Source organism: Misgurnus anguillicaudatus, chromosome 19 (assembly GCF_027580225.2).
Source record: "Misgurnus anguillicaudatus chromosome 19, ASM2758022v2, whole genome shotgun sequence".
Taxonomy (NCBI): Eukaryota; Metazoa; Chordata; class Actinopteri; order Cypriniformes; family Cobitidae; genus Misgurnus; species Misgurnus anguillicaudatus.
The window spans coordinates 21,122,642-21,147,454 of NC_073355.2; the positions used below are offsets into that span (position 1 = coordinate 21,122,642).

General features: G+C 38.3%; 1 protein-coding gene across 6 annotated transcripts in view; it reads right to left on the reverse strand.

Moving 5' to 3' along the window:
• asic2 (acid-sensing (proton-gated) ion channel 2) overlaps positions 1-24,813 on the reverse strand; it is a 399,158-nt gene that overhangs the window by 16,474 nt on the left and 357,871 nt on the right. For all 6 annotated transcript variants that reach the window (XM_055192006.2, XM_055191990.2, XM_055191980.2 and 3 more), the window contains 2 exons: positions 7,427-7,577; positions 3,769-3,825 (listed from right to left, as the gene is read on the reverse strand). In XM_055192006.2, the coding sequence (XP_055047981.2) occupies positions 3,769-3,825; positions 7,427-7,577 (208 nt within the window). The remainder of the gene's footprint in view (positions 1-3,768; positions 3,826-7,426; positions 7,578-24,813) is intronic.

Below are 24,813 nucleotides of genomic sequence, written 5' to 3' on the forward strand. Positions count from 1 at the left end.
CCATGACCTTTATGTTAAAAAAATCTCAATAGAATTTCCAACGTGATTCTTTCTTTGACTAAGATCAGGTCTTTGGGAAGTCTTTTGGGTCTTTGAAAGAAACAAAAGATAAAAATCAACATTCGTACTGCAACAGTTTCTTGTTCTTTTGCTGTTGCCAAGGGCTGAGATGTTTTGCTTTTGGCTCTGCCTTCCTCTGATTTCTAATCAGCTCATAACTCGCCTAACCCAAAGACAGAATCTGACCTTTCAGAGAAACATTTTAAAATTCATCCATCTCTGCCCTTTTCTATTTCTCCCTCTATTTATTTTTCTCACTTGGTAACCCCTCTCCTGCTCACTCCTCTCTCAATCCAGCCCTGTCTAAGACACTGCTAGCAATGTCATTTAATTGAAGAATAAAGTTAGGCTTAATTCCAACTTAATTCACAAACAAATGATCACACACTCACACAAATCTGCTTATTATCGTGGTGATCTTTAAAATTCTTCAATGTGCGAACTTCACAGCTTCACTAAAGACTAGGGTTTCGTTGGTCATTTTGTTATTTATTTCAAAATCTTTAATAATACACACAATCTTTACTAAAAAAATCCCTATAACATCCAGAGCATATGTCTTACATATAAATAAATAAATAAAATATATAAGACAAAAGATCAATGAACATAAACGTCATAAAAGAAACATAAAAGTAAACTTTTATGTAGAAAACAATAGCAGTTGTTTTTTTTTTTTAGAAAAATCAGCATGTCAACTTTCTCAGGTAAAAGCCATGCTAGAGCGAGTGTTCTCTACAGCAAGGGACACAGTGAGGATGTAGAAGAGGACTGGACACAGACACACTTTTTTGCCAAGCTGGCCAGCATTGGCATTTGGTCCGCATGTGGTTGAATGTGTTCGAACAGCCACACGGACCGCCTTCTCTCCAACCATTTATCTAATCTGAGGTACTGAGCACAAAGTTATATTAGTTCGCGTCCATTTAAACAGTCATTACTCCAGCTCGCGTTAAAACGAAAGCAGAGGTACTTCCCCGCAGTCTCCACGGCACGGACCACCAACTCAAAGTAATCAGGACAGAATCGAAAGTGGACAAAAGAGACGGACTAGTGTTGATAAATACCAGGTGTAAACAGAATTTGTCTCTCTCGTCCACTTGTGATCCGATCGACGAAAACGCATCTTAATAAGCCCTCTTGTGCTTTTAAGTACACATTGTGTAAGTGCTTCCTCATGTTGGATGTATTACCAATGCCTGCCTTGCACTTACTGTTACAAATATCGCAGGTAGCATTGTCTGCATCATCCTTTGTGAAATTTAACCACACGTTAGATCGCTTTCTGTTAGCAATTAAGCAAGTTGCAAAGGGGTGTCACCAAGTTCCCACACGATCTCTCTCTCGCGCGCACGCACACGCTTTCGCTACGTAACAGACTCACGCGGCGCGCTGACATGTTCTCTCAGGTACCGAAATTGAGCACCGATTGATTTTATGTGAATTGATACTGGGTAGTACCGACGCAATTCGGTCTGTGCCTATAAAAGTACCGAATTCGGTGCCCATCCCTACTAAAGACCAATAATCCTCTCCAGGCATTGCCCATTGCAAGTCATGTTTACTAACCCTCAATGTTCAGTGATTGAAAAATAGTAGAAATTATGTGCACGTTACATTTTTGCAAATTTTTGTAAGCATGAACTATCTGAATGACCTATTTAATCTGTCAAAATGTGCAGCCAGAGGAAAAAAATGCACTGAATTGTGCAATGCAAAGAAAACTATACAAGTGTGTCATATTTCAGATTTGGCGAATTATCGTTCCATTCTGAAAATAAATTTGGGGTCTGTAATAATCTTGTGTTTTTTTTCTGAGCGTTCTCTATAATTGCAAGTATAAACTGCAATTATCCGAGTGGCTTTTGTTTTTTAATACATGGCAATTTCCCATTTCATACCCCTAATAGCCTCTCACTTTCTTCTAAATGTGCTAATCTGCATATTGTTCTTGTGAATCAGAAAGCATTTCTTTTCCTTATCCTCTGGGTCCTGTGAGGAGAAAGCTGAGGTTGGTCATAATTTCTTCCCCACTTTGCCAAAGATAAGAACCAGCTGTCAAGCATTTTGATGCCAGCAGCCAAAGTTTCTGGACAAGCTGTTCAGCCTCTTTTTTTGTGTGTGCTGTTATGTCTTTACTTGTCGATTGAGGTCATACCTTACCCATTAAACTTTCTGCAGAATCCTGCTTCTATTTTTGACACTATATTGCATAATTGTACACACAGAGCTCAGGTATGAAGGTAATTGTGTATCAAATTAGACCTGATAACGTGAGGAAACAAACATTTTTGGGAAAAAACTGACTTGAACTGTGAAGCGGGTCTACAGTACTAGATGTGTCCTGATCGGTTTCCTCATTACAGGAAGATAATTAGCAAACACGAAGCCAAGTTGCTTATTAGGTTTGGGATAGACCGCTGGTGTATGCTGTCAGATGCTTGTGTAGTGAGAGAGTTAATGAGGGCCAGACTATATTCGGTGCGTAAAGATTTTACACAGTTCAAGTCTTTGTTTTTCCATGAATACATTTCCAAAAGAAATGTTAATTGGGGTACATTTATAAGGGGTTTATAAAAAGTCTCGGTGTCAAGAGGAATCAAGCTATGTGAAGAAGTAATGTAATTATTTTTTTCAGAAATTAAGCATATGTTCAGAGTTATTTCATACTATTAGTCTAATATAATTAATAAAGTCAATACAGATGGCTGTCCACAAGCTAATCCCCTTACAAACCACCACATGCTAACATATAGACATCAGTAGATTCAAAGAATGAATAGACCAACGAAATGTATTTTGGCTTACGAAGCGTGACAGGTTATTTTATATTTTGTACAATTTCTTTTAATCTTCTAAAGCTAACCTCAATCACAGCAGGCAGATGCAGAGCAGATGATGAAACCGGGATGATGGCTGCTGTTTCCATCAGTTTTTCAATAAAATGTGATTTTTTTTGGAGGATCAGAGCAGCAACAGTTATAAGGACCGCTGAACAGAAACCTGCATATGTTTGTGCATCAGCCGGTGTGTGTGTGTGTGATAGATGCAGCAAATAATAAATCAGGATTCAAAGCACATTTCATTTGTTCAGTCGTTTTCACTGATGAGACAGATGGTCAAGTACACCTTGACTTAAACCGCATCTACAATGCAAGCAGGCTAGCGGATTCGAAGAACTGCACGCATTGGAAGTGCTATTTTGTTGTGTACTTTGTACCCAGCACTGCACACAAAGGCACATGTTTAAGCATAAGAAAAGGTGCTTTTTATGATTTTTCAGATGCTGCAAGCATATTGCACAGAAGTTATAACCTAAGAAACAGTAAAGTGTATGCCTCAATGTAATGTTTTTGCTTAAATGTGTCTTTGTGGTTTATTTTCATGCTCAGCAGATAGGACATGTGTGCGGTTTGCCATGACAACGGCAAATTTTATGGCAGCCGCATATGCGAGCTCTAGAACAATAGAGCAAATCCAAAGCTGCTCCGTTCTGTCATTTAGTTTGATTTACTTTCAGCAGTGATTTCTTGTGGTAAAAAAAAATGTGGTCAAGTCACAAAACTTTACAATATGCTTTATTTTCTGGCACTGTGAGGTGGAGGGTTGGCACTGGCTCTAAGTGCAAACTCTAAAAGTGTCAGACTGCTATAGAAAGTTAAGGTGTATACGAGGTAATGACGGTTTGTAGTGATTCATCATACTCACCGAGAGCAGGTTCAGCACAGTCTTTATACTGCTCAGGTGTGCAGTATGGAGAATCACCTTGAGACAAAACAGAAACAAAGAAATATCAAAGTAATGAAAAAGAAAGACTCTTGTATATTCAGCCATTCTTCTATAAACAATGAAGCATTCAAGACAAACCCTTTAAAACGTTTAGTCAAACCTTAATGCAAAAAAATGTAATCACAAAAAAAACCTTTTCACATATTTGTCAATTTTAGGTAGTCCTTGGGGTGTCCTTGCTAGACATTTAATACTTGAGTTTAAATATCATCATTTTGTGTGAACTGCGTGTGTCTAGAGTCGCTCCTTAGGTCAAATGTATCCCTAATGTGCAATAAATACTGGAGCAGTCATAATCAGTTAATGAAATCTATAATTACGGTATTAGAGCAGGCTGTCTATATATGAATCAGACACAATCAGTCATGAGATAATTGCCCTAGCCTTGGCGTCCATTAAACCAGCAAGGCAATTTGACGTTGGCACCTTTTGGTCAGCAATAAAGTGGACTTCTGTGGAAAGGGAGTGCAATTTTAAGAGAGAGATTAACAGGGAAATCATGAACTTTCGTTACCTGACCTGTTGAAATAGAAAGATAGTTGCGCTGCCAACCATAATCATGAGTTATTATCTAAAGCAATTAATAGGGAACATTACGTCACATGGAGAATAATGTTAATGAAATTATTCCAGTGTTGTGGATGTGACATTCTTAGTCAAAATTTTTAATTCGGGCTGTCATGTAACCGCATACAAAATAAATGTTTGTGTTTGCATAATATTTATGGGTTCACTGTGTGTAATTATTTTGTATATATAAAAACACATGGATATAATTTTTAATATCATTTATCAGATGTTTTATTAAAATTATATTGACTCTTTTCTGATGTTTGGCACGCAATTTTGAGAGACAACATACTTTTGTAGGAATTCTGTGGAAAAAAATGCACACACCAGAAGCAATACAGACAATACAATACAGTTTTTTACAGACGCTAAGACACATTTCTCAATACTTAGGTCACTTTTGCAAAGCTCTTCACACAGTGATCACAACAGAAGTCTATGTGGGCTAAACTGAGGATCAATTATCATTGCTTTGGCACAAAATGCATTCAATGACTACATCTCTCAAATGTCATGAATTCTTTTCTCACTCAGACACAACAACTGACAAAACTCTTTATACATACAAGCCAATTGCACATGCTTACATACAGATTTCAAAACTGTTAAACTTATGTTCAAAACAATAACATAATACAAAACTAAACAAAACAGCAATTTGCTACATTTCTACAGTAATATTTTAATGAAATATATTTTAAATCTTAAAATTAAATGCTATAAAAACAATTGGACAATTGGAGAAGACCGAGTAGATTAGCATTACTATTGTATCTGTATCAGTGGATGATGTGTTTTCAAATTGTTGTATTTTGGAATTACAAAAAATTAAAAATAAACTACATAAAATATTGACGAATTCTGCATCATGTCTGATTCATTCCAGTAACATATATTGCAGTGAATTATTAGAAATGTGTCTTTGTTTTACAAAACATTGTATAATGCTATATGTTGTTAGTGTTTTTAGGTGATTGTTTTGGGGGTGACAAAGTGTGTTTGTCGGCTGTCAACCTTTGCTAGTGTTCTGGAAGAATGAGTTGATTTGAGACTAAAGTGTTTTGGTAGTTGAAGTGAATTTTGAATGTGAAATGAACTGCTTTGCCAAGCTGAAAGTTTGTTATGAGAACTGTGTGAAGAGTTTTGCAAAAGTGACCTAAGTATTGAGAAATGTGTCCTAGCGTCTGTAAAAAACTGTGTCCCTAAGGGGACATGTTAAAATTATCTAAAGTTTGGTTTAGTTTGCAAAACTAAACTTAAAAAAATAAAAATCTGCACATGAAGGTTTTGCGTGAGCACATGAAACTAAACTTTAGATGGGGTGAGGAAAAAAAATCTTGAAATAAGATGTATTTTTTTCTTAAACGCTTAATTTAAGCAAAATTTTCTCACCCCATTGCCATATATTTTTGATTGTTTTAACACCAATTCACTAAAATTGTATAATTTTTGTCTAAAAACTAGACTTTTTTCTTAGGTAATTTTGCTCATCAAGAAAATACATCTTGATTTAAGAACTTTTAGATATTTCTACTGAAAACAAGACAAAAATACTAGTAGTAAGAAAGTAATTTTTTGCAGTGTATTTAACTTAAAGACCTTGCATAGGTATTTAAGCATGAATTATGCATATACATTGTGTTTAGGATTAAAAATCATATTTACAAACATGTGTGACTCTTGAATTGTCCTGTGTACACCTAGCTAGTAACAGGTCCTTTAAGATACTGTTAGAAAGGCTGTGATGTCAGTTTGTGGACTTTTTCCAAACAACCTCTGACCGACAAAAACTAAATCAGCTTTAAATTCTGACCTCTCTGACAGCAGGTTTGCTTTGACTGGCAGCTGCAAACCACAACCGCCAGAAGGCATCAAGTTATCTCTAAGCACAATGCAGCGTTTATGCGCTTTCAATAAGCATATGAGATACGACCTGATTGAAGGACTGTTTATCACAAATTAAAGACTTTGACAGGGATCTACAAAGACAGAATGGGAACATAGGGCCCTGTTGGTTTGTGACAGACAGTACAAACTTAACTTGTCATAACTACTCAGTCACAGCCTTTATTAGTGATGTCTTCATTACGCAAAATGACTGCCATGCAAGACAGTGCCTCAAACTCTTTCTGACTTGCTAAACAAAGAATTGTTTGTGTGTGTGTGTGATTTACAGTTTCTAGGGCTTTGTCAAAGGCATGACGGGAATATTTCAGCACACAACTGTATCAGTGATATCTGCCAAGTAATATGGATATTTTAACAACAATTTATAAAAAAACAATTGTCTTTATTATTAATATTCATTATTAATATTTATTTTGATACATTTTCAAATCTATTGCAATATTATTTAAAATTACACTAGAGATTAACTCTTTCCCCGCCAGTGTGATTTTCACAAACGTTTAATGCCTTCAAGAAAATTTTAAACATACAGTATATCAAATGAAAAAACAGACCCTCCATATTTACCAAAGCTGAGATAATTGCATTTTTGTAAATTACATTTGTTAGGGATCAGATTCAGAACGATGATCAAGAGTTTTAACCTGTTTTGGATCAGTGGATGCTACAGTTTATGGGTAAGAGCGCCACCTAGTAGATAATAGCGGAAATGTGGAATGCCATAAAAACTCGTCATTGGCAGAGAAAATTTTTTTTTTCTTAATTGACGAGACAAGTCATCAATGGTGGTGAAAAAGTTGAAGAGATTCAGAGCACACTCACATTTGGCATGTTTGCCCTGAACCGTGCCCAAGCCTGATTGTCCCCACTCCCCCACAGGCTTGCACTTTTTCAATCTGAGCTCGGGCACGCTTTTGTCATTAGGATGTGATTGTTTTGAAGAAAGCCCACCTCTGAAAGCGAGCTATTAACCAAACCTCTCCCGGCCATACTAGTCGAATGAACCAGGCTTTTGGGGTCAAACGCACTCAGGCACAATTCAATTTGGATAGTGTAAGTACGTCCATAAAGTAAGAAAAATACAAGAACAGAAACATACCAGGCATGTATACCATCCTGCAGTTGCAGTTCTCTACGATGTAGCGTGTCTCACACTCTATTCGGCAGGCAGAGACGCTGTACACCTCGAAGAGGCCTGATTCCAGGGCTCTGGACACACACTCGCCCCACGGAGGTGGAAGATAGGTTAACTAAAGGAAAAAGACACAGATTTAGACAGATTGATGAGTATGCGACTGACATTCACATGATCACTCAACTGCAGGGAAAATGGAGGTGTAGAATGAATCTATAAGTTGAAAGACATTTCACACATGCATGTTTTAAAGTGATTTTGTTACATGCCAACATAAAATTTTTATATCTAATAAGATTTATAGCACGTTTGACCATATTAGTGACCAGGATAAAGCTGTTTCGTTTGCTGGCCACCAAGTCACGTAGGCCCTGTCCGAAACTGCGCACTTCATGTAGACCTTCGGTCTTGTGGCCTTAAATTGCGCGAGTTCGTAGGGTGTCCCATCGGTCACTTTTACGCTCCGAAGTGTGCTCATGAGCGCCCCCTTTGAACCCTTGATGCAGTCTTCGGCGAAGCCACACTGCAGCAGGCTTCGTGGACTCTACCAACCCAGAAGTCCTTGCGAAAGAGCAATCAGACAAATTGGACGACGGAAGGGAGGAGTTCACAATGATGGGCAACTTCTCTTCTTATTTCCGGCGTGACGCTCGAGTCTGTCCCAAAACACAACTCCGGTGCGCCCTTTTGGACTCGCGTCAAGGGTCCCTAAGGTCTGCACTACATGATGTCATCCAAGTGTGGACTCTGAGGAGGTCCACAAGTCCGGAGTGTGCCATTTGGGACAGGGATATTATTGACTACCCCTTTTGGTTGAGATAAGGTGATACATAATAATGGCAGCATTTGTGACGTACTGCATCCACACCAGTAGGTGTCAGTGCAAAGTGCAGGACTACTGTAGCATTAATCTTGCGTAGCCAGACCTTCAGACAGACAGCAGAAAGTCTGGACTCCATTGCAGGTTTCATCGGCCAAGGACCGCACAGGAGGCCATCTGTCTGACATGTAAAGCAACCAATCACAGTTCAGCTTTGTTTCCAGGCAGACTGTTAAAAGGTGACACACACAACTCCCGGAAACTCTGTAGAATTCAATTAGTTTATGACTTAGAAAATCCCGAAGTGTTTCCAATTTTGTGTGCCATATGCATCAGACATTCAGCCAACGACCCGTGGGAATGATGTCTGAGACTGCTATAGCATTGGCCAGTCAAAAATAGTCATAAAAATGTGAATTAGTTTTGATAGACCTTAGTCACGGTACTGTAGATGCCATATTGATTTTTACGCGCATAAAATGAGGCTGTGTTACTTTCGCTACAATGCATTTCTGTCCTATCCAGCCTCGATTTAGTTCCTATGAAAAATGAAACATGGTGCTACACTGACTGAGGTCCATACAGATACTACTTATTTCTGTTCTGTACAAGGATGCAGATCAGCTGCCATCAATATATTTTTATAAAGTAATAATTGAAAGGCTGATTTACAGACGACACTGGCTGTTTTATAGTTTAAGATTTCTCTAAAAGGACAATAAAAAGCTTATTTTGCAGGGTACAACCAAAGACATCATGCTGGAACGTGCTGGCTGGAGGGAATATTTACTGCCAAACAAATGACTCCTACCATACACAAAAACACACTCCAAAAAACCTCCATGAGCAAACAAACTGAACTGGCTATCAACTGGCCACCATCCCACTGGCAGTCGATGGATTTGGAGGGAAGGAGGGATTGGTGGGTGGAATTGTCAAGAGAGAAAACTATAAAGTGAAATCTCAGATTGGATGACAAAAGAGACAACAAGAGGGAAAGTGTGGCACAAGAAAATGCCAGGTGGAGAAGAGAAGGCCATCTGCCCAAAAACAACAGGTCGCCTACAGCTTCCATACACTAAGAATGCATTAACCATGCTTCTATGCAGGTTAGCTCTATTTATGTTTAAGAAAGGGGGGATTATGGGTAATGAAGTGTGAGTAGAGGAGAAAAATGTGAATAATGAACTGACTTGGAGAGGATAAGAAGGAACATAATCTCTTTCCAACTGTTCCTGGAAACCACAGAGCATCACAGGCACAGATTCAAAACCTGATATTTCACAGCAGCTGATCAGAAGAAAGATGTCTGACAGGCAAATGAAATTTGTCAGCGGTGATATGCCGATAAATCAAAGCTACTTTGACGTGGGAAGATTTTAAAGACCTGTCTTACCGATGCAGAGGGATTAAAGAAGTAAACCAAGCTTCTGGAGCTGACTGTAAGTATTACAGGGAAAACATTGACAAAGCGTCCTGCAATGATTTCTTCAAAACAAACTCAATGACAAGTTCTTCAGAAAACGGTGTTTAAAGGTCCCATTTTCATGTGTTTTTGAAGCTATGATTGTGTTTATAGTGCGCAATATAACATGTGTTCATGTTTCGTGTGTAAAAAAACGCATTATCTGTATACCGCTGTTTTACTGTCCTAAAAATGAGCTGATGTCTTCATTGTTCTATAAAGTCCATCATTCAGAAATACGTAATGAGTTCTGATTGTGTAGCTGGTTTAGTGTGTTGTGATTTGACAGCAGCTTAGCTTAGCAGAGCCGTTTAAGCCAAAGGTGGCGACTGACGTATTCCTGTGGGGTTAGTCAGAAACTCTTATTTTGATGTAAGTTTCTCTCTACCGGGAAGTAGAGGGCTGTAGTCAAAACCGGCCGTTCACTTTAGACTTTGAAAGGGGAAAATATATTGCTTGGCATTGAACTTTGAGCTTCAGCATTTTGCAGGTATTATTTATGCTCTAACAGCAACATTACACACTAACTAAAGTTTGAAAAATGGGATCAGGAAAAACGTAACCTTTAAAAAACGTAATTTGCATTACTTCAGCGCAAGGCTTTGAACGGAATGAAAACCAGAAACTTTTGATGTTTTGCAAGGAACAGAAAACGAAACCAGAAACTTTCTAAAAATATATGTTCCGGAACAGAAACGTTTATTTAAAATAATGTTAACCTGTTAATACCGTTATTTTTTTGTTCTTTGACAAGATTTCTGTGCAATACTCGAAGAAGTTCACTTCCGGTCGTCGTTTACTAATCTGAGAAATGAGAAGCTTGCCACCAGCCAGTAGCCTACTCAAGCCCAAGTCTCTAATGCTCAATCATAAGAGGGAAATATTGTAGGCTACCAAGTATCTCAAGATGTTTGTTTTTTACAAATTGATGGAACGGATCGCAGTTGATCCGTGATCCATACAGATCACGACCCACGGTTCAGCTCGCTTGCGATTCGGAGATTATGCAAATTTCAATAGGGTGAAAGTTGATAATTTGCATGTGTTTTAAAGGCTTGCAAATTTTAACACTTAAGTTGCAAATATCTCCCCAATTGGCTACCGGTTACATTCAGGATTGAGTATAAGGTCTTTCTGCTTACTTAGAAGTGTATTCATGGAGATGCACCCTCCTATCTTAAGGAACTTCTTACCCCACAATCCTCTACTCGTTCTCTCCGCTCTGCTACGAGGGGGATCTTAAAACTACCTAGGACAAAGCTCCGTACTATGGGAGATCGGGCTTTTTGCTCAGCTGCTCCCAGATTATGGAATGCCTTACCTGTTCACCTGAGGATACCACAGACTTTAAATTTTTTTAAAAATGGACTAAAAACATAAAAAGGCAATTGAGTAACACTGCATCACGATTAGGTTTTATGTCTATGTGTATTCATTTTTAAATTTTCTTTGATTTGTTTTAACTTGTAGCACTTTGAGATGTTTGACTTAACATATAAAGTGCGTTATAAATAAAATGTATTATTATTATTATTATTATTATTAAGTGATTTTAAACAATTTAACCGCTAAAAGACACTAAAGGGAGCAATTTTCTGCACGCACATGCGGTTGAATGTGTCCGGTCAAACTCCAAAGATCAGAACTCTTGATGTATAAACTTGAGAGAGAGTTGCACTACTGTGTCTCGTACTGTAGTCCATTCAAATACATTTGGCTAATAAAGCACTGAAAACAACGTAATTTACGCTTTATACTGCATCTTCCCGAAGTGCAGTTTGGCATTCGTCCTCCGTCTATGTGTGTGCACGTGTTTAAGTGCACTCAACAAATGTGGGCATGTCAGAATTACAGTTATGCCACTTACATAACACGTTTTAATGTTTGATGACAAGATAGAGACTTAAGTAAAATTATGTAGACTAATAATTTAAGTTTAAAGGTGCTCTTCGCGAATTCGAGACCAGAATTTTAGACCATAACACATTTTTTGTTACATACAGCAACTATGTCCTCACTATATGCTTGCTGCCTGACCGCTGATTAAACTGTAAAAAAACGCGATCTCTGTAAACAGCCATGGCTCCACAAACTGCAATAAAAACACAGTGGCCAAACCTACCACCACGAAACATTACAAAGTGTTCCAGCCAATAAACGACAAGAAGAATTTGGGGGTGGGGGTTGGGCGCATTCATGAAAGCACTGAAGGGAGGGGGAGGAATTAGCTACGCTCTGTTTGTTTGAAAACAGTTCAAACATCAACAAAAAGTGACGTCACACTGATTCGCTTAGAGCGCCTTTAATGTCCTAATAATCAGCCTACTTATTTGTATGTCCAACAGCTGACATGGAATGTTATTAACCGGTTCGGGAACTTTATGGGAACTTTATTTTTTTTGTTCTAACCGGTTCAGGAACGTCAATTTTAGGGTTGAACCGAAAACCGGAAACGTTAAAATACCGTTTCCAATTGGGAAAAAATCTGGTTCAAAACCCTGCTTCAGCGTAAGCCTTTACACTTTCTCATAGGCTATATAAAAGTGTTAGATGAAGTCTTGCCAGGGATATGTAATTAACAAGATGCGTCACTGATTTGTATTGATATAAATGGGAGATAACGCAACAGTCAAAATGGCTGCTCTAGTCCCGCATCCCAGGAAAAATGGCCAATCGTCAATCAGAATCCTCTAGGAGAAAAACTCCTCCAGAATCGACCGGCCTTGAGTGAAGTGTCTTCCTTAAAAGGACTTTGGTTTTGCTCAGAGGTTATGAAGTGTTTCTTTATATGTGCATTACATGTATTTAATACTGACTTCACACATACTATCGAAATTATTGTAAATATGAGTCTCCTAGTCAGGAATTTGACATGCACGGTATCTTAAAGCATATTTAACAAACTCAGAAACTCATTTATTTTGATATATCGAGTTGCTGTGATTGGAAAGTCATAAACTATAAACATGGTGGAGGGGAGACCGATTGCAGTAGTGACAACACTCTTGTCTTTTCAATAAAGTCTAGCTTAGTTACGTGTATTAGCAGTTTCCTAAGACGCATGCTTGTTGTCATGGTTTCGTGTCTGGCCCAAAGTTAACTTTCCGTCTATGCTTGTTTATCAGTCTGACTAGTGGCTAAACTGTCAAAAATGAAAATGTTTCGGTTTCATAAAGACGAGGAGAGATGGCGAGCAAGGATCACTGTGTGAAGAGAGATTTGACAGCCAGGCAAGAATTAAGAGGACATATCACGAAATTCAGATTTTCTCCATGTATAAGTGCTATAAGTGGGTCCCCAGTGACTTAGTTTTGGTAAATCATTCACTTCAAGCATGTGAAAAAATAGGTCATTGAAATTTGGCTCCCCTTGTGATGTCAGAAGGGGATAATACGGCCCCTTAATCTGCACTATCCAACCACAGCACTGCCGTTTATTGCAGAGATCAGCTCATTTGGATTTAAAAGGACACACCCAAAATGCATGTGGGGTATTTTGAGCTAAAACTTCATATACGCACTCTGGGGACACCAGAGACTTATTTGACATCTTAAAAAGTCTTGTAAAATGCAGTAACATTAGCTCAGTGTGTACGCAATATACTGTAGTTGATAACAATGATTTAAATTGAGGTAATTTACTTGTTATTCATTTAAAAATAGCATTTGAACACAATGCTTGTAATCACGATTTCAGAGATGGCAAGTAGGAAATTTCGATAGCATGTAAGGCAGCATGTATAGACACAAGATTGCACATGTAATCAGCATCAATGGAGATCATAAATACGTCGGTTTTTACAATCAGTTCTTATTATTAACATACAGTACAAAGCTGTATAAGTAATCATTTTAATTCAATCATTCTATTGACTTGTAGGAAATGCTGATGCACAATTTTTCTTAAATTATTCATTAATGATTAAAACGGTATGAGTTTAAATCAGGGCTCTGTCCTTTATGCTGACTTGCCCTTTTAGCTGGAGTGTGTGTGTGTTTGCAGCATAATGTCTAATTACTCTTATCCGTGATCAAAATCGACTCGTGGTGGTGGTGGAGACTTGATGTTCCACCTTTTGAGGTTACATTTTTTTTGTCTATAAACACTGCAAAGTCAGTTGCACAATTAGGAAAGAACAGCCCAAATATTGGAGGTTATGTCACAAACCACTATTTAGTGTTAATACTAAACAGACCTTGAGGGCAAAGTAATTTAAGGGGTGAAAATCTCTTTGTAAAACCTGAAGGCTTAAAATGGAGCCTTTTCTGTTCACTGAGCTGAAATGTACCATTACTAACAAGGACAGTTGAGAGTTTAAGCTCTCTAACCCACACTTACATCATCTCACAGACCTGTGCAGGTTGTAGCAACAAGCGTCATTCTGTTAAGTGCTCTGAAGTTACTTCAAAATCAAGAAAAGCTTTTTTGTGTTTCTGTGCTGAAAGGAGAGATAAAATATATAAAACCTTTTTGGTGTTTGTGCCGTCATAAACATTACTGACTTCCAAAATGGTGCAGGAGTGTTGGTTTTGTATTCATAAATCTGAGGTATGGTCGTAGACATAAAGTATGTGATCCTGTTTGTGAAAGCCGTTTTGGGCAATTCCATAGTTTCGGTCCTCAAGGGGTGTAATGAACAATATAGATTGTATAATACCCAGTTGTTGGTATTTTTTATTTTTAGTTCACGGTTTTGTTTAAGATAGATGTAAGAAACATTAAAGATAATTTTATCCCACTAAGCCCACGGCATTATCGTGTAATGAGACTTTATTTTATGTCCCCAGAAATTGGGGATCTTAGGGTGAGATATTCAGTGCATCTGGGTTTTTCCCAAGTTATTTCTTTCATTTCCTTAAATAAAATCCTGAATTTTGGTGCATTTATATTGGTGTGCCTTCTACAAAATACTTCCACTAACACTAAAGGTATAATTTCATCAATCCACCACGATGCAATGGCCAAACAGTTACGAACGTTAAACTATGAAACCATGTAATTCTATTAGACGCAAAACGATAAAAACATCTTTTGTGGGTTAAATTCTGATATGTGTTGCTAAATAATAAATTGTTATATAAATCGGGATAAAACGGGGCAGAGAGTTTCTGTCAAAAAATCATAACGTTCGAACATTTTATTCTGAAACTAAGTTTTCATCTCCTAATGTCTTAGCGGTACTCAAGTCAGATATAAGATTGTCTAGGTCACGCATGCTCCGCATGGGAGGAAAAGTTGACAGGATTTTATGGATTTCGACAAATGTGGGTAAGTTTGTGGTTTCTGTCCAAAATTTTCCGAACGTTAAAATGTTACGAACGGGCTAAACTTTGGTTAAGTAAACATTAAATAGGATCTTTGCGGTGATAAAGGATAAAATAATGTGCTAGTCAGATCATTGCTAGTGGTTTCGAAAGTGGTGTCGTGTTCATCTTGAAAGAGTATTCATGGTGGTTGTATACATTTTGACAGATTCTGCACATCAAAGCTCAAAGTTTGATGGCAGCTAGAGCAGAGTTCTATAACCACCGGGTGGCGAGTCGGTGGCAACTTGTCGTGGACTTCAAATAACAATGATAATTTCTACAGAGCTGCGGTCTCTCTCTCAGCGATCGCATTGCTGTCATTATGCTGCGTTTACACCAGCCGCTGTAGAGGTGTCAAGCGCAAGTTATTTCAATGTTAAGTCAATGTGAAGACGCGTTGAGGCGCATCTGGAGGTCTCGCGGCGCGAATGAGGCGTTTAGTGCGGCGTGTTAGACGCGATTCCACCTCATTCGCAAGTCTATTTTGCACGAATAGCGCAGTTGAGCATCTGGTGCCGTAAACGCGAATGGTGCTTTCTGTGCATTTTGCGTTTGACGCGAATTTGCGTCTGACGCCCAAGTTGAAAAATTTTAATTTTGGCGGATTTTCGCACTGTTAACCAATCAGGAGCCTGCTTGCTGCTGTGGCGATAGCCCTACCCGGAGTCACTCATTCAACATGAAGGAATGCTTGATATTGTCTGTGAGCAGTCACCCGGAGCTGTACAACACAAGTTCTTATTCTATAGTGTCAGGAATAAAAAGGACCTCGCTTGGAAGAGTGTCAGTGAGGACATTGGGAAACCTGGTAAGTTGTAAATACACATTTCGCTTTTGAGTCATGTGATGTTTATCGACCCGCGCCGTTATTTTCCCCCATAGTAATATGACCAAATACAAACCGGTAACTCTCTCCATAAATGCACAATCAACATCAGCCATCTTGCAAACAGACAACCGCATAGCACTTGCCCCTCCCACAAGAAGCGGATTTCGCCTCTGACACGCATCAAATGCTTGCTTTTTCCCCATGTCCACTTCGCTTTAGACACGCAAATGCATTCAAACTGTTCAAGTGGCAAACTAGGTGCAATAGACGTGATTTTGACGCCTCAAACGCGGTTGGTGTAAACGCAGAAAGGAACCTAAACATTTAGTCATGTGTCAATCATCATTAAAATCATATCGTAAATGGGAGTCTCTGTGTCTCCACGCCCAGTGTTACATACATACATAAACCAACTCAGCTTTTATCAATGTGTACTAGTTTACTATTGCCAGATTTATCCTGCCTTCACACAGATGTGTCCCAGGTTTTCTTAGGATGTTAACCTGAGAACAATGGCATTCTCCGTGAAGATTGATTTTTGCAGTCTAATGTCTCTGTAGTAAGACCCTAAACTGTGGAATACATACATTTACAATAATGTAAAGAACATTCTGTGAAATTATAACCTTTATATATTTATTATTTATTGCAAGGCCATGACAAATATTGAAATTAAAGTGAATCTCTACAATGTCTTATGTCTGAACTGATACAGTCAAACTTGAGAAACTGTATTTGTTGTAAAGAAAAAAATTAATCATTAACAAAAGTCATAAAATGAATGCTGAAAATGACAGACTGTGTTTATAAGAAGACTATTAGATGACCTACTTTTGTATATTTGCTGGCAGAGACAGAAAGTGACCCCTGCCAGAGGGGCCACTACAAAAGCTTTTAAATGAAGCAACAAGGGTTGAGATTGACAGGAGGAACTGGAAAAATATCCTGCTGCTGAATGGTTTGAGTTTTTGTGTGTTTCTACTTATTTTTGACGTAAATGTGGGCGCCAGCATTTTTGAGATCTTCCAGTGAGCCATTAAAGCTAATTGTAGTCGTACTGCGAGTGACATGAGTGTGTCCTGTTGTGTCTGGCTAGTTAAGACAGATATTTGTGCAGTAAGATGCACTCATATCATACCTAACTCAACCAAACCGTGCCCCAGCGCGATTGTACCCCCTTCAGAAGCACGCACTCACACTGTACTTTGATCGATCCGAGCCTGGGCACGCTTTTGTCATTATGATGCGATTATATTGAAGAAAACAGAAAGTAAAGCGCTCTCAACACTGGAACCCATCGTATTGTTAAGTCTGTGTTTTTTGTGTGTGATGAAACACAGCCCTCTCACGTGCCCATCATATTGCTTAGTTGATCTGTCAAGTGTCCAGCTCAGACATTCATGTAAACCTGCTTCGCACAAGGTTTTTACATAGGCAGATGAAGGTAAGTGGTCACGCAAATCTCCTTTTGAAAAGGTTAAAAACACAAATTAGTTGTCTATTTCATGAAAAAAACATTTGAACCAACTGTCCCACTGTGACGGTACTGGTATGCCTTTGTGCTTTAACAGAGGTGAATTGAAGACCAGTCAAATCTGATTGACATCTTTACGTGATATATATTAGGCCACTTCTTCATTTCATCATCCCACTGGGTTATGTATTGCAGGTGTAGTACATATCTACCATAACTTAATCTTGCGTGTGCGTGCTCTCTTGACAGGCTTTCTACCAGCCGGCTATTGAAACAGAAGTCTTGCACCAAAAAGGAATACGTCACATCAGTTACTTACACTTTTGAAAATAAGGTGGATACGTCTGAAGATAATTCCCCAGTGCTACATTTACCAGCTCAATGCTGACGCAAGCAAACGGATGAAATAAAAAGACAGTCCTGAAAGGAAAATGTCATTCAGACTCAATCTGTTAACTCAGGACTCTTCGACTAAATGAAAACCCATCACACTCCATCCCAGTCGCTGCATTTATATTGCATGGCCTCGGAAATTGGACACATTCACCTTGTTTATTCTCATTCTCTCTCTCTCTCTCTCTCTCTCTCTCTCTCTCTCTCTCTGGGTCTGTTGTAATGGGTTTTTCTGCAGCTACATCAGTAATGCATTACGGCTCCTGGCTAGGACATCAGAGTTAATGATGATTAGTTGAAGAAGTACCTTTCTGGATATAAAAAAAATCATGATTAAAACTAAATATCTCTAAAAATCTACAAGGATTTTGTACTACTGTTTTGTGGCTTAAATATTAATTGGATATCAGCTGCTTTTCATTTTATTTTAATACATATAATTCTGTCATAACTGTTTGCTAAATGACTTATAAAGCAAAACAGACAGTTTAAATACGAAAAGTGTGAAAATGTTATACTAGTGTTGTAGGTCACGAGACCGGTCTCGTTTTTAAAGGTCTTGGTCTCGTCTTGGAATCGACCGCATTTTTACTCGGTCTCAGACAAAGACGACTAGGAATTTTATTTCAAGACCGGTCAAGACCACAACTGATGGCACATCACAAATTTATTTTTTATCATCAATTTTATGCCGTTTATTCAGGTTTGGCATATGATGTTGGCATTGTTTAAGCATTGTTTAAGTGTTTTAATGCAGTGACTTGCACTGGTCTTGGTCATGACTTGGTCTCGACGCTTTAAAGTCTTGGTCTTGTCTCGGTCTCTGCCTGTCTTGGTCTTGGTCATGACTTGGTCTCGGTTTAGGTGGTCTTGACTAAAACACTATGTAATACTCACAAAAAAGAGTAAAACCTGAGATCTGTAAGATCTTAACACTTTACAATAAGGTTGTATTTGTTAAATATATTAGTGAATTCATTGGCTAACATGAACAATGAATCAATATGTTTTTTTAGCATTTATTAATCTTTGTTAATGTTTGATAAAACTAGCTTTATTTTTTAAGTTTAATTACAGAATTTATGATAAATTAATTTTTTTAATTTCATAAAACTGGGGCCCCACTGGCACGGTCCCCAGTTTAAGAAACACTGATCTACATACACCACGGGTCCCCTCGACATGGGAAGGTGCCATTTTGCAGCACCATGTTTCTACAGTAGCCAACGTATCACAGGTTAAAACTTAAAATAGAAGGTTGAATTTGGCAAAACCAAAAAAGTTATGTAACTTCATGCTACATTTTTTACAGTGTGTTTTAAGAGACAGCATACTGCTTCACTATGATGAATGTGCCTGGTTGTCCCTGGCAATTTCTCAATATGCGTTTCTGTCTGTATAGATGTGTTCAGCAGTTACAACATAAACAAGCGGCTTTTGTGGTCAACACGTAACTTCCGGTAAACTCTGCTAAGAATAAATAACAACAAAGTTCTTTCAAAGTAGTTTATTTATATAACAAGCAAAATAAACAACACGTAGATCACCTAGGAAACCAAAATATTTGTTATTTTTGATGAGGTATTTTTCAAAATTCAGTTTAGCAATTAGTCAGACCACTAAAAAAATTGAAACCAGAAGTTCTGACCCCACGCTTAACCGCGACAACGCACATGCGTCCGATGAAACCGTCTATATTTGTATTCTTGTGAAACGTCATCGGTCGCTCCACAAGTACTGTTCCAATTACAAGTTCATATGATAAAATGTAAATAATGGTATGTTTATCATTATATGAGTGTTCTGATGCTGAATTCAGTTGAAATATGCTGAAAAGCTCACGTAATCCACAGAAATACAACAGAACATCTCAATTCTCACAAAGGCGCGTCTTTCCGAGTTCCTTCTTCCAAGGTTGCCTGGCAAGACTGGTCCCAACAAGAATGCAATTCTTTGCATTCTTGGAATTGAGAAACAGTCCCTGACCCTGCAAACGGGAAGACAAACGTCTTCTAATGCTATCCCGGTGCCAGATTAAACTACTTAATTAAAGTCCCTAATGAAAAATCCAGCTAAGACCAGCTTGCTGTGTTTTGATCACTTTTTAAGATGATCTTACTGGACTTACTGGAAGACCAGCTCACCCACCAGCTTGCCCAGCTATTGCAACCTTAAACCAGCTAAAACCAGCTACCAGCTTATGCTGGTCTCAACTAGATTTTTCAGTAGGGCTACATGCAAAAAAGGTAGTGAATAAAACACTGATGAAAAAGTTACAATAAAATCTGCAATAATATATCGTTATTCTGACAATCCTAGCTATGATTGATGGTTCTACAGATTATCTTATCAGATTTTCCCTTAGTGTGAGGTGTATTAAGAGTGTTCGAACCTCATCGGAAGAACGACGAAGCCGCCCCGATTGTGAAACATGTTTAATATTTCCGATCAGAAATCCTGATGTGTGGGGGGGAACCCCGAGGACAATTATCACGTGAAACAAAACAATATCCAATCAGACAGTAAGATGATGGAAGACAGAAGCAGTTATGCACAGCACAAAGTGAAGTTGATGCAAAGGGAACTTGTACAGAGCATGTTTCCGCTGTCTCCATGACTTCACCTAAGCCAGAGGCGATTCTAGGGTTAGAGCTTTAGGGGTGATGAGCACCCAATGAGCTCCGCTGCCACCACCCGCTCTTTTTTCCTAAAGAAACCAATAATATGTCTATTGTAAAAAAGCTATCATTTTAACATTGGTTCAACTAACGCCAAAATAAAGATTTTTTGGAGACCTTTCAGGCATGAAAATGGGTCAGGGGTGAAAAAGATGAGAAGAATATTACCTCTCTAGGGTCTGGGAGCATGCTCCCCCTTAGAATTTTTTTAAAATAACATATTTTAAAGCATCAATCTGATGAGTTTTCAGATGCATTTTTTTGCCAACCTTTTTATTTCTAATTAATGGTGAGCTAGCACATTTTTGCCATTAATGCCATATTAAAGTCTCAGGACAAAAGCTGGGCTACACCAGCAGTGTGAATATGGTTTTATGTGAATATACAGTGTATCGTTTTAAGCCTTTGTCAAAATGACAAATCTCCTAATTTATAACTTTTATGCCTACAAAATATGGTAGGTTTATTAATAGTTTGTTAATTTGCAGCTTTTCTTTTAACAGTCCTTTAATTGAACCATTACCTGTACTATATGTCTAAAACAAAACACTTGTGACTCCTGCATTTAGGGTTAAAAACGTTATCCCCTTTATATTAGTCTACATGTGACAAACTAAAAAAATATTTATTGTCTAGTTTGATAGTCAGACAGTTAGTGATTTCACACATAGCTTACCGGTAGCCTACTGGTGGTAATACAGTGATATGTAGTTTGTTTCACTCTGTTCCAAACGCCATGTTTTCATGACGACTGACCAGAAAAGACGCACGTGATGTCATGTTTACATGACTCCCGATTGTTAAAATAAGTCTCAAATTAACGATAAATCATACAATAAACTTTAACTCTTTCCCCGCCATTGACGAGATATCTCGTCAATTAAGAGAAAACGCTTCCCCGCCAATGACGAGATTTTCCGTCTTTCCGCAATACCGCTATTATCCACAAGGTGGCGCCCTTCCGCAACTTAAAACCGGAAGAATTGCCCTATGGCAAGCTGCTGCATGTCCGTGTCTGTTTTAAAGATCGCTCTGAATGGGATCTCTATGAAAAGTCCGTCACAAACATGGAATTATCTCTGCTTTTTGCTCAAAATGTGGTGTTTTTGCAGAAACCTACCCATATTCAAAAGCTGATTACAAAAGAACTACTCAAGGTAGGATGAAACGGGTTTTTTTGTTTGAAAGCAGAGGGTCTGTTCTTTCATTTGGTATATGGTATGTTTATATATCTGAAGAAGAACATTTTCTGGAAGGCATTAAACTTTGGTGAAAATCATGAAACTGGCAACTTTTTTAAAAAATGCTGGCGGTGAAAGAGTTAACAACGGAGACACACGTATGCAACTACCCACTGAGACGCACTGCATGCGTCTTGCGGAAGAACATTGTAACCGGCGCTAATTCTCTCCGTTTAAGTCTATGGACAAGTCACACAGGTACTTTGCTACTCCGCAGCGCGCGGGTACCCGCCGGACTAAAATAATCCGAAAATAAACACTTATTATACGTGTACCATGGTTATTCATTATAAGACAAAAACACGGCTTGAAAGATTGATTCGTGATGTACTCGCTCATTATAAACATAACGTAAAAATTTTGTAAGATTTGAACAAAAAAGTTGCATCACAACACTTTTAACTGATTCTCACTCTGCGTGTGTTTTGCGCTGAGTGAAGCCTTGTTTATGGTCGCGCTTTGGTCCGCAACGCAAGCCCCCGCGGACCGCGCACGCGTCCCACCAAACGGACGAGGCGTTTATAGTTGACGCGCTCGCTGTTGCACTTTTTTTTGAAACACCGGGGGGCAACGCGAGCAATAAAGTCAAAAACAAACACAAAGAAGAGGACAGAAGAAGTCGTCCGCTGGAACAACCCTGGTGCTTTTAACATTAGAGTTTGATATATATAAATATGAGAAAATGAATAAAACAACAATCTTTTATATATGTCTTTGTTAAACATTATCATTTCATTAACGTTTTACTAAACAAACAGTACAGACATCTTAAGGTTTGTATTTTATTCCTCGTCCAGTGGTTCATTCAATACAAATATAAGCCAAACATTCTGAATCATGTAAAATAATTTGTGTTTTAAACTTTCCAAACTTTACTTCCAGAGTGTCAGATAAATTTATACATTGTTTTGCTTGGATTGATCAAAGAGATACGTCACAGGCTTGCCTGCTCGGACAGAATCGCCTCGAGTTCGTTCATTTTCGGATGCGGAGCCGCGCGGAAAGTTACAAAAAAAAAAAACGTGCACAGCGCCACGCGAAATGGGGTCTCGCGCACCCAGACCCGGCGCCAGACACAAATTCACGGACGGGCATTTCATTTTTCAGGGGGGGCACAAATGAGAGCAACGTCACTGCAATGCATAACATCATTAATTATGAATTAAGTGGACAAAAAAACGAGGAATAACTAACATACCTCTCCATTAACGCAATACAACAGAGAAGTCGTAAAGATTGGACCTAGCTTACTGAAGCAATCTAAACGCAAATAAAACACGTTGCAGGGCTCGACATCAACGCGTGTCCGCTTAATATCAGAGAATTTTACTTGCTCGACCGAACAAGTTGCCTAGTCTGATTAAAAACACCAATAACAATCACCAAAACAGGATAATGATTCTGCATCCTTTAATCAATGGCGACCGAAAGTGCATAATGTAATAACGCAAAGTTAAAAAAATAAGCACAGCAAACACAAAGTGTGTTAACAAAGTGGGTTAAACAACGCGCGCGACCGCCCACTCCGCGTTGACGTCATTTTTGCCGCGCGCACCAACGCGCTCGTGCGGACGCGGTGAGCATAAACAAGGCTTTATGGTCGGGCTAAGCGATGCAGGTACAGAGAAGTAGAAGAAGAGGATGACACCATTTGCTAAGCAAGGAGGTTTTCATTTTCTACCTTATTATACATTTTAAACCACAAACTACGGAGTATGTTTTGGACATTATTTAACCTGGTCAAAGACGAACGAACATTTTAGAATAATTAAATTTCTTGCCCCAAGTTTTAGGGGTGCTGAGCTCCTTTTTAGGGGTGCTGAAGCACCCCTAAAAATGGGCTAGCCTTGCCCATGACCCAAGCCAAACCCTTTTCTTTTATTCCTTGAATTTTTTTGTAAAAATCATTTAAAATACTATCATTGAAATTACTTCCTGCATATCGTCCACCATACTTATTCTGAAGTCTCGCAAAATTTTTGGAGATTTCCTGTGTTCACAGTTGAGACTCTGGTTGAAAATCTGTGTGTGGTGTGCTGTATTTGACACACAATTGGAGCAAAATAGTTAAAGGAGCATTTCACCTGTAGAAACATTAATCTTTATTGAAAGTGTGTTGTAGTCGAAATGTAAAATACTTTTAGAATTTGGTGCCCATTTGACCGAGAAAAGGGGTGTTTGTAGTCTCACCACCTCAACAAAGATATTGGACTTCCTGCTTTCATTGATGCAAACTTATGATTTTTACATCATTGAAAGAAGGAAGTGCAACACTGAAATCTGTATTTCTCCTGTCTCAGCGGAAACTAAGGAAATGATGCATGACCATTCAAAAACATGACTGGGGTTCTAACTATACAAAGCTTAATGCAAATGGGTGAAGTGTCCCTTTAAATCTAGGATTTTTTATCCTCCTGTTTGTGGTCTATCACATTTTGAAAATCGTAAAAAATATTTTGGTGTGTACCCGGCATTACTTAAGTTATCTTTGTAAAAAAAAACTCGTAGCAGTTGACAGCGGCTAGAACGAATCAGGGAACGAGTAGGCATCACACCCTAACCAAGATATTTTTCTAAAGTAGCATTTCTTTTTTTATGAAAGTCGAGGTGCGAAATGTTGTTTTTCGTAGCCATTTCCTGTATCCGTAAGAATCATAGACAGTAAAAAAATAAGACATCTGTAAATCGTAGCAAGCTAGCCAATGCTTGTCAGTAGCCTACTGGTAGGTACTCAAGATGGCGGCAGTAAGCTGAAAAAAAGGCGGATGACGTAAAAGGTCACATGACTGATAATCATCTATGAGCAATTCGCAACCTCACTGCACCTTTAACACTTTAACACAATGTACACAATGCACCTTTAACACTTAAATAAAAAGACACTTTCAAACTTTAAATATTTTATTTAAAAAATAGATTAGTAAATACTAAATTAACATGATCTATGATTAATAAATGCTGCAGAAATTTTGTTCATTGTTAATTCATGCATTAATCTTAACAAATACTACTCTAAAGTGTTATCAGATAATTTAATTTATGCAACAGATCCTTGACGGTCCACTAATTTGATTGGCTAAGTGCTGGTTGAAGAGTACCGGTATTTAGCATAACATCATTATGTCTACGTTGCGACATTCCAGAA